This window comes from Vigna unguiculata, chromosome 11, assembly GCF_037176805.1.
Source record: "Vigna unguiculata cultivar grain cowpea cultivar isolate G323 ecotype 2 chromosome 11, ASM3717680v1, whole genome shotgun sequence".
Taxonomy (NCBI): Eukaryota; Viridiplantae; Streptophyta; class Magnoliopsida; order Fabales; family Fabaceae; genus Vigna; species Vigna unguiculata.
The window spans coordinates 29,231,117-29,241,852 of NC_140802.1; the positions used below are offsets into that span (position 1 = coordinate 29,231,117).

At 34.1% G+C, this 10,736-nt stretch overlaps 1 protein-coding gene across 1 annotated transcript; it reads right to left on the reverse strand.

The window, feature by feature from the left end:
• Nucleotides 1-875: 875 nt before the first annotated feature.
• Nucleotides 876-3,893, reverse strand: LOC114168507 (uncharacterized). The gene is made up of 2 exons (XM_028053348.2): nucleotides 3,207-3,893; nucleotides 876-1,504 (listed from the first exon to the last, which is right to left on the reverse strand). Exons 1-2 carry the CDS (start codon nucleotides 3,669-3,671, stop codon nucleotides 1,145-1,147), a joined length of 825 nt encoding a protein of 274 aa, XP_027909149.2. The 5' UTR covers nucleotides 3,672-3,893; the 3' UTR covers nucleotides 876-1,144.
• Between the last annotated feature and the right edge of the window lie 6,843 nt (nucleotides 3,894-10,736).

Sequence of the window (10,736 nt, forward strand, 5' to 3'; positions counted from 1 at the left end):
ATATGGTGAAACATTTGCTTTTACAATTATATCCCAAGTATAATTTCACGTGACTATATAAGGCCGTTTACTATTTGATTAGAGTGCCACTAAAAAATTGCATGAGCGGGTGTTAGGGGAATTGATTCTCGCATCCTTCAAATCCATTATCTTTGGAAGTGAACACTAAATACGAAACATAACCATATCATAATAATAATAATAATGTAGAACAATAAAACATGTTCAAGTTGAATGAAAAAAAAGACAAGTTATTAATGTCAAGTCTTTTTAAGAAGAGAAATACAGGAAAAATTCATCACCAATAAAATATGAAAAAAAATTTATATAAATATACGTTATTAGTATTTTTTTTTTCACTCAATGTGAAAATAAAATTCACACTTGGACCCTTAAGAATAAACTGATGGTCCATCCGTTAGCGTTGATCATTCTTTTGCATTTGATAATGCCATGGGGCAGGCAATACCTTAAATGGCTTCTTGTAGAGGTTACAAAATAAACTCTGGTACTCAAATTTCTTTTAGACAATAATTTTTTTTGATTTGTGTTGTGTGTCATATTACAGACCAAATTGACTTATTTAAATTATTTTAAAGTTTATTTTTAATTTTATGAGGAAAAACAGACAATAAAACTACAAGGTTAAATAGGTTAGATATATACTATAGCTTTCACAATATTGGTCTTCAAAGAAATGATGTACTGAGAAAGGTTTAAACTTATTCAAAGAAATGTCCACAATTCAGTATTAATTTTGTCTCAAACAAAATATCCAAAAAGGATGAAGATGAGATAGAAAAAATGTTTGGATGACACAGATGAAGAAGAATCACTTCGAAAAGTTGCCATGACAACAAGTGAACACAGTAAACTTAACAATACAAGAGCAGAGATTCAGTATTAGTGCAAATTTAAAAATCCAATCAATAGAATTGTTCAAGCCACAAGTTTAAACTTCTCTCTTCATCTAGTCAATAACAGTAAGAAAGACCAAATTACACAGCAAAAAATTGTGATAAAAAAGAAAAAAGAAAACAACATTATTCTAAATCGTAACACAACCTGTACACATAGCCTAATTAGCAAACACCATTGTAACTGGAACGTGATAACAGCATCACAAATAAAACTAAAATCGAAATCATATATCTTCCGGAAGTTGAAAACTCTGTGAACCCAAAATCTGGTGAGAGGTGTCCTGAACAAAGACAGCCAAACCACATTTGCTGCTGTTGAATCCTTCCCACAAGGGAAAATTAACTGTTCCTGATACTGTTTTCTTGTGAGAGATGTCTTTGACAGTGCATAGTTTTTCGAGCTTTCTGACAACATAGTCATTGGATACAACACGTCCTTTGTTCTCCCCTCTTGGAACGTCAGTGACCAAACCACTTTCATATAATGCTACCATGACATTAGCGCCACTTCCATCCACCCTAGTCCTCAATGCTCCTGTTAGAGACACTTGCAATGAATCTGGTGCAGGCTTGGTGAAAGTTGCCTGAAACAAACAAAGTTTTGCTTTAAAATGAATGAAAACAGATAAACCAAACTTCTTGCATACATATACATGTTTTTGAGAAAAAAAGACCATGTGATGGTAGTGTAAAGAAAAATGATACTTTGATAACTTTCTCTTTCAACTTGAGGTGACACATTTAGTTGTTTAAATATCATTGTCCTTAGTGTAAAATAGTTTTGCACCACATGTAGTAGACAATTAAACACGACTTTTACTTGATTAGTTGGCATATGTGACATGACATTATACTCATTACTCAATGCCATGTCTAGAAAAAAGCAAATGTGTGCATCTGGAGGCTGGAATTTCAAATTGTTGTTGGTAAGTGATTTTAAGTTGTGTGTGAATGAAATAGTTAGTGATGCTGATGGTTTCAAAGTATGCATTTGATCCAACACCTAATAAAGATGAAAAGAACATGATAACATCTTAATTTGCATTAGGTGAGCAAGTGACATTCCACTTGGTGTTGGGTGGGATGATGCATCGTATTGAAAATAGCATGAAAATTTCGGTTTGGGATCTTGTCTTAAGAGTTTTATAGTTTATCTTTCGTCAGAAGTGATGTTATGGCTTTTAAGACATACTCATTTATCATTTTCTTAGAGAGCGCAACATTTTTTAATCATATAATATCCTTTTTCTCAAGCAGAATGCAAATTTTTTATCACTTTAGTGAATACATTTCTGGCACCTAATTGCAGAGACCTTGGTGCTTGCAGAGTGTATTTAAAGGAATTAAAAAATTGGCAGAAGTAAGGCTAAACAAATGAATGTTTGAAAATGACATTTTAAAGTGTAAATAAGATATAATTAGGGGGTTCTATACATTGAATCAATTACTTACAACAAAAAATCTAATTTCTTTTGCCTGTAAGAATTGGCTAACCAAACAATTGATTCTCCCACATCATATAACATAGTTTTCAATTATGAGCAATCACATTCTTCCAAAACAATTGTCTTCTAAGGTTTTAACACACTCACTAAGAGACATTCAATTAATACAAATTTGGCCATCAATACTCCCAACCTCTTAATTACTCGTTTGTATCTACTGATTATGAATTACATACTCTTAATATATATTATATATGAAGGGTATTGCTGAAACTAAAACTTACAAAACTAGGCTAAATTCATTAGTTGTTTTGAAGTCATTTTCTAACCAAAGGCATAATTTTTACCTCGATAGTTGAAGCAACAAAAGATACGCGAATGCGATAATGTAAAACTACAATTAACGAAACAACTATACAGAAATAGAAAAACTTGGAGAATAACGGCTTTTAAGTTTTATTCTTTACCAAATCTATGAATCACATTAAGATGATATAATCGCTAAAACTACTTACACTTTTCATAAGCTTTCTTGAACGCACTTATAAATTAAAAAGGATTAATATATTGAACGAATCACAAATACTAATATCAACTTCTCTCTTTCAGAAGATAATTTTTACCAATCTTTATCCCAACATATAACCTTTTAACATGAAATTTGTTTCAATCAATACACAAACTTAAATTAAGTTTTGCAAGAAGGAGAAATTAATGAATTTATTTATTTATTTATTTATTTTTTGGATTTGACATAAGGAGGAAATGAACCAAACGCCAAAAAGGTAAGCTAATAATGCAAAACGGGAATTTAAAAAAAAAAAGTGTAACCCCATCTAACCTGAAGGGTAGGAGCAGGAAATCTAGGAGCATTAGTGATGGTTTCTACAAGGGTATTCTCGTCATTTCCGATGCAGTGGGCCTTGCCCTGGACCACAACCTGGGGCGTGAAGATGGTGTCAAGCCCAAGGGCCTCAACATAGGCCTTCTGCCGAACGGTCCACTGGCTCGACCCAAAGGGGTCCTTCCATCCCACGTAGTCCCAATAGTCCACGTGGAAGATCAGCACCACCACCGGCACCTCCAGCTCGAAGTCCCCCCTCCCCAACCGCGACAGCACCAGCTCCGCCTCCGGCGACGTCGCACACCCCTGCGACGAGAACATCTCCACCACCACAGCCCCCTGGCCCCCGCCGCCGCGACTCGATTCCGAAGCGACGTCCGCCGTGCTTACGCGGCGCTCTGCGATGCCGTCGCGGCGGTTGGAGCCCTTGCTGGAGAAGCAGGACCAGAGATGCGGCGCCATCGCGTGGAAATTAGCGGTGGCGTGCCAAAGGAGGGGATTGGTTGAATAACGAGGGAAGTGTTTGCGGAGAAAAATGGAAGCAATGAAAAGAGAAAGAACGATCGATCGATCCAAAGAGAGAGAGAGAAAAAAGAAAGAGAGAATCAAGAGAGAAAGAGTGGCGTGGTGTTATTAAGGGATGTTAGAAGAGCGAGATGGAAATAGAAGGTGGAGAACGAAAGGTGGCGAAGAACATGGGTCACTAAGAATATTAAAATCACTGTAATAAAATTAAAAGTATTATGATAATAATACAAAAATTATTAAACCTTATTTTTTTTTATAAAAGGTGTTTTTCATTAAGTTTTAGAAATAAGATCAATGTAATAATTTGAAAATTATCGATAATAGATTTTTTCCCAGATTAATTCGTTTTTAAAAAATTACTCAAATAAATCACCTCCAACTTGATGATTCCTTCTTTATCATCATTGTTACCATATGATTCTCTTCCCTTATATATATTTTATTTAAAACAAGAAATTAGATGCAATTTAATTTCCAAAAACAAATTGTGGATGTTTTAATATGTGTACAATTGGTTAAATTTTTTTAAAGATGAATTTATTTTAATATACTATAAGAAATGAAATGTTTTGTTTATGTTTATTTGGGTATAATTGTATTCCTTTTGATCTATAAAATATCATAGAGATGAATTTGGCTTGCACACGAGTCTTGGTTAGTTGACTTTACCAACTGACGAAGGTTTCGTTGAGGACACGGTTGTGTCGGTGACATGCACGTTGGGTTGTCAGTGTTAGAAGGGTAAATAAACAAATAAAATAAAAGAGAATATGGTGGTAACAGGTGTCACAGGTCACCAACATAACCAATCCAAGAATACAACGTGGGGCAAAGTAGAAGAGAAAGAGATGACAAGGTTTGTAAGGAACACAAAGTTGTCCCTTTTATGGTGGCCGGTGTGTGGGGACTATAATCTCCTCTTTTCAAGTCTCTGCCAACGTTTTCTTGTTCCTTGTTCTTTCGAATCAAGGTGGAACTTATCTTGAGTACGTAAACAATGCTTAAAAATGACTGCTTCTTCTTTTGTATATCACTAAACAGCCGAGAAAAAACACACGTTTCCTTTACATTATAATGGATACAATTTCTTACAACGGCTTTTGTATTATTTTTTAATTAAAGAGTTTTATTTCTTTTATCAATTTTTTATTTACATCTAAAAGCAACAGTATAAATTTAATCCAAAAAATTACTATATATGACACATTTCTTTATGTTTATTATGTTATGCACTTTCTAGTACTGAAATCCTTCCTGCAGCAGACCTATATTGAAATTAAATTTCCTGAATAGACTTAGTCAATATTTATTTCGGCAAGTAGACCTCTGTGCAAAGTGAGAATTCATTCATGTAGACAATCGAAATTGAAAGTGAATTTATGTTTGTTATGATAAATTGTCTGTTAGAATTCGGCTAAATAAATTGAATTCTAATCGAGATTTTTTTTTTAGTGAAAATATTTTACCATTTCAAATAGTATTTGAGATAATGAAAATTATACAAGACCATCTACTTCTTCTGACATAACAATAATATAACTGCTTATTAGCTGAATTATGTGCAAGGAACAACGTAAAAAACAAATATATATATATATATATATATATATATATATATATATATATATATATATATATATATATATATATATATATTTCTCAATCTCGTATAGAGAAGTGAAAGATGTATAAATACTTGCATGCATCTCTTTACTAAAGTAAATATCATCTTCTTTCTCCTTATAATAATCAAAAAAGAACTTATGATATTTTCATTCACTACACATACATGCATGCAAAGAAAATGACTCTTTAAATTTTCTTCTTATTTGAACGATTTGATAATAACAAATAATGTAAAAATTTTATTTATATATGAGTTGAGAATGACACCGTCTTTCATTCACTACACATCAAAGAAAGAATAAAAATGTCTGCTTGGAAGACCAGACGAAATATGAAGACGGCACACGAAGAGTTAAATGACCCATGTAGGACTTTTTTTGTATTTTTAGATCTTTTCACTATAAATTTGTAAAATAGAATCTTTTGAATTTTTTTTTTACAAAATTGAATTAAGTCGTCATGGGGAAGGATAACATTAAAGGTAAAGTTGTCCTCCCAAAATCGATTTCTTATTTTATTTATTTTTTAAAAAGTAATGTCGTTAGGGTTGACATCGATTTCTGTAGATTTCAGAGTGAAGTTGTTGTCTTATATAACAAATTCACTTTTAGTTTTTTTTTTCTTAACGTTGCAGTTTTATTTTTTTTCAAATTTTTCACATTTCAATTATATATATATATATTACAAAATTTTGTTAACAGTAAAAATTATATTTATTTTTTTGTAATTATTTTTTATTGGTACAATAAATTAATTTAATGAAATATATTTGATAATAAAATTGACATAATAAAAATTACGTAATAAAATGACGTAATAAAAGGAAAAATAATGAAAACTAAAAAAAAAAGAAAAATAATCAAAACTGAAAAATTTGAAAAAAGGGAAAACTAATGAAAACTGATAAATTTGAAAAAAATAGGAAAAATATTGAAATCTAAAATATTTGAAAAAAAAGAAAAATAATGAAAAGTGAAAAAAAATAAAAAATAATGAAACTGAAAATTTTGAAAATAAAAGTGAAAAGTGAAGCCGTCTTGTTAGAGGACGACTTTACTTTTCAATTGAAACATAAGTTGTCATCTCCAACGATGACATTGCTTTTAAAAAAAATGAAATTGGTCGGGTGGAGGACAACTTCACACACTTAATGTCGTCATCTCCCATAACGACTTTACCCAATTTTGAAAAAAAAAATCAACCAACCCTATTTTACAATTTTGTAGTCAAACAGACCCTGAAATACAAAAAAGCCCCCATATAGTCTGTCCTTAAAAAGCAACCTCATAGTTTTCGCTCAACTCATCTCTCTCGCTCTACCACTTTTGACTGTATATTTACCTCATTCTCTTACACCTATTCTCGGTTATGGGTTGTCCAAGTTCGTATTTCAGTCTCAACATCAGATTGTTGTATTGTTTTTCAAATGTGTTGTTATATATATGGTTCTTGTTTGGTGCATAAAAGTTAATATATCACATTCTTTAATTTATGTAAGGCCCAATTATTTTCTGTCCCAATGTTTAAGGGTTGTCCCAAAGTCTGTTGGACCTAAGGCTGGCCCATAGGGTGCCCAAAGCCCCTTAAACCAGCCTAACATGCTCAAGCGAGTCAGTCTCGCCCAAGCGAGAGTACCAGAAGTTGCTCCCTGGAACTTGCGCGAGTTGTCGCTCAAGCGACAAGCTCCTGTTTTGAGCAAGAGCACATCTCGCTCAAGCGAGGAGGTCTCGCCTCAACGAGAGAACGCGAAGGCCACTATTCCCACTTTTTGAGCTCTCGCCTAGGCGAAAGGAGCTTGCTTGAGCGAGAGAACCCTCTCACCTGAGCGAGACCTTTCAACCTGAGCGAGAATTGGGCGAGAATGTGCTCTTGTTCTGTTTTCTTCTCTGTTCTTGGATGTTTGCGACATGTTTGGTTGTATTACTATGTTAAAGCATGAAATGAGTGATTTTACATGTATTGAATGGTTTTTGGGCTAAAATCGACGAGTTTATGATCTTGGCATGTAATATGAATGGGATGGTTGGTTACAAAGGTTGAAATGGAATTTGTATGTATAATGACTTTGTGTTGGTTGGAGAAACATGATTTTTTGTGTGGTCAGGACGTAATTCTATGAATCTCTAGGTGAGATCTCATGGTGGTGCCTCATTGGTCAGGACGTAATTCTATGACCCCTGTTAGTGAGAGCTCATGGTGGTGCCTCATGCTTAGGACGTAATTCCACAAAGTTCGTGATGGTGCCTCATTATATAATTTAGTAAGGATTCAAATAAGGATTGCATTCTGACTCTAAAGAGTCAGTGAGTCTCACGTAGAGTGTATTGGCCTTAGATGTTTGAAGGCTAACCTTGTGAGTGGTAGGGTGAAACCCATTAGCAATTGGCTCTACAGAGCAACAGAGGCCACCACAAGTGCAAGCATCCGGTGAATTCGACTAATTATATGTATCCGAATAATCGTGTCTTGAGTTGTAGTGTTTTTTTGGGAGTCTTCACATGCTTAGTTGATGTATGTATCTTTGGCTGTAAAATTGCATACAATGGTATGATTAAACGTTTTTCTACTCTAGCTTACCCTTTCTGCTTGCTTGTATGTGTTGTGTGGTTTTTCTCCTTTTGTGATGATCATCAATTTATTGATGTGAGCAGATGCGAGAACTCCTCGAGGTCAACAGGGTGATGGAGATTCCGCTGCTTAACTCGTCTCGGGTCGAATTTCGCTTATTTTCGAGATTTCCTTTTGGGTTGTGGCCCATGTATTATCTGCTCTCTGAGCATTTATTTTGAATATTGTCGAACTTTTTCTCTGTCTCGTCATTGACATCGTGGTGTGCCTTAGTATTTCATTTTAAGTACTTTGGATATGTGTAAGGAGTGACTTTATACTCCACAACTTTGCTCTTTATGTTATCCTATGTAATATTCCATTTGATTATGTTATTATTTAAATGGGATGTTAGAATTTGGAATTTTGATTTTGGTATGGTAAATTTGTTTGACTTCACATTTATTGTTTGATTTTGTCAGTTTTCCTTCGTGTTTATGTGATCTAGGATTAATTTTACTCAATCGAACTATTTGTTGAAATAAATTGACATTTTCAATTAAGACTACATATTCACATCTGAAATAAAGAATTGAAGTACCAAAAAAAACTTCCACTAACACCCAGTCTGCCAGTGTTTATCTTTCTTCCAATGGTTGCACTTAAATTATTCCTAGAGAATATGCTATATAGAAGGTGATTACTCTCCACACCGTCTGCTTGCAAATTAATATTTACTTTCTATAAACTATATATCATTCATTTTCTTTAGAATAGATAGAGCAATTGAACAAAAAAATTGCATTTCTGGCAAAAGCAAACGATCTTAGTATCTTTAATTGCAAATAAAGTGTGTTACCATTTATCTGTTTTCCTATATTTTATTACTTCATAAAGGACCTACTAAATGATTGAACAAAATTGATATGAACATATTGTCCTGTACTTTTTATACAAGCGTCCACAGAGCAATCTTTCACAGTTACAACTTCCATGCGAACTTAAAATACCCTAAGGATTGTATCCTCCTTTTTCCATAGACACTCTGGAAAACTCATTTCTTTTATCTTAAAATTTTTGTGCTGGAGTAAAATAAAAAGGGAGCACAACTCACTTGTCCACTTTTTCAAAAACCCCTTAACTTCCTCTCCACTTTTCTCTCTCAACTCCCCCCTCACAGTCACTATTCTCCCCTTTTCTAACTCAGTTGCTACCACTCCTTCAAATAGAGATTGAGTTTGAGATAGTTGCGAAGTTCTCCAGAGATCAAATCGAACCTTTCCTTCTTCCATGTAAGTTGAACTTCAAACCTCCGTTTCCTTTTCCTCTTCAGTTTCAAAGTTTCTTGTCTGATTCGGTTTTTGGTCATGGACCTCACCGTCTTCTTCCTTTGTTCTTATTTGTGAGCTCCTTAAGTCGTATTCGTGTCGTGGTACTCTTCCGTTGGGGTTTATTTTTGCTGGGTTAGGATCTGTCAATGTAAGGGAAGCTAGGATTTTAAAGCTTTTTAAGAGTCTTGCATGTTTTTGGTCCTTAATCGGGTTTGAAATGATGGTTTAATGCTTGTGATTGTGTGGAAAATGAACTGTGTGTGGTTTGGATTGAATTTCTGAGTTTGCATGTGTGAGCAAGTTAGAAACTTATTGCTCTTGACCAAGCGAGCAACACTCGCCTAAGCGAGAACACTACAAGAAAAATCGATATTACCGACGGTCAAAATTCGTCGGTAAATCAACATTATCAACGGATTATTGACGATCAAAAATTTGTCAGTAAAATGCTTGTCAATAAAATTTTACCGACGAAAATCATGTTTCGTCGGTAATTACCGACGGAAAAATTCGTCGGTAATTATCAAAAAATTCGTCGGTCATCTTCTTCCTCCTCCCTCTTTCAATTTTTTTTTTCGTTTTTTTTTCGTGGTCGCCGTCGCCGTCGTTGCCACCGTCGTCGCCACTGCCACCATCGCCGCCGCCACCGCCGCCGATGCTGCCGCCGCTGCTGCCGCCGTCGTTGTCGTCTTCTTCTTCTTCCTCTTTCTCCTTCATCTTCTCCTTCTTCCACTTCTTCTCATTCTTCTTCTCTTTCTCATTCTTTTTCTTCTTCTTCTCCTTCTTCTCTTCTTCTTCTTCTTCTTCTCCTTCTTTTTCTTATTTTCTTCTTCTTCTCGTCTCCTTATAAGATGAGATTTGGGTGGGAAAATTTTCGCTTTTTTTACCGATGGATAAATCCATCGATAAATTCGTCGATAAAAAAATTATCGATGGATTTTATCGACGAATTTTGAGTCATGTAAGTATCGACAGATTTACCGAGGGAAAAATTCGTCGCTAATTCAAATTTGAGCGGAAAATTTCTCGCTTCTTTTACTGACGGAAAAATCCATCGATAAATTTTTCGGTAAAAAAATTTGAGTTACAAATGGATTTACCGATGGATTTTTCTGTCAGTAAACGAAATTTGTGTTACCGACGAATTTTTCTGTCGGTAATTAAAATTTGAGAATCCATCGGTAAAAGCCTCGGTAATTCAAATTTACCGACAAAAATATATTCGTCGGTAAAATTCCGTCGGTAATTTCAGTTTTTTTGTAGTGGAATAGTAGAAAACTCACTTTTGCCTCTTCGAGTTGTCACCTTTTGAGCGTAAGGTTACGTATATGATTCAATCCATTTAGAATTTCATTCATCTGTGTTTTCACCAATATTACGCAGGTTAAAATACCTTTTTCGTTCCAATTTTCGTCAAATTTTTTCAAATAAGTCCTAATTTTAGTTTTATGTTCAAATAAGTCCCAATTTTCGTCAATTTTGTTCAATTGGGTCC

What these genes read in the sequence shown, in the direction of transcription:
- LOC114168507 (XM_028053348.2), bottom strand. Translation starts at nt 3,671, where the DNA reads ATGGCGCCGCATCTCTGGTCCTGCTTCTCCAGCAAGGGCTCCAACCGC. An exon ending in TTCCTGCTCCTACCCTTCAG is followed by an intron (nt 1,505 to 3,206) that starts GTTAGATGGGGT and finishes TGTTTGTTTCAG; the next exon opens with GCAACTTTCACCAAGCCTGC.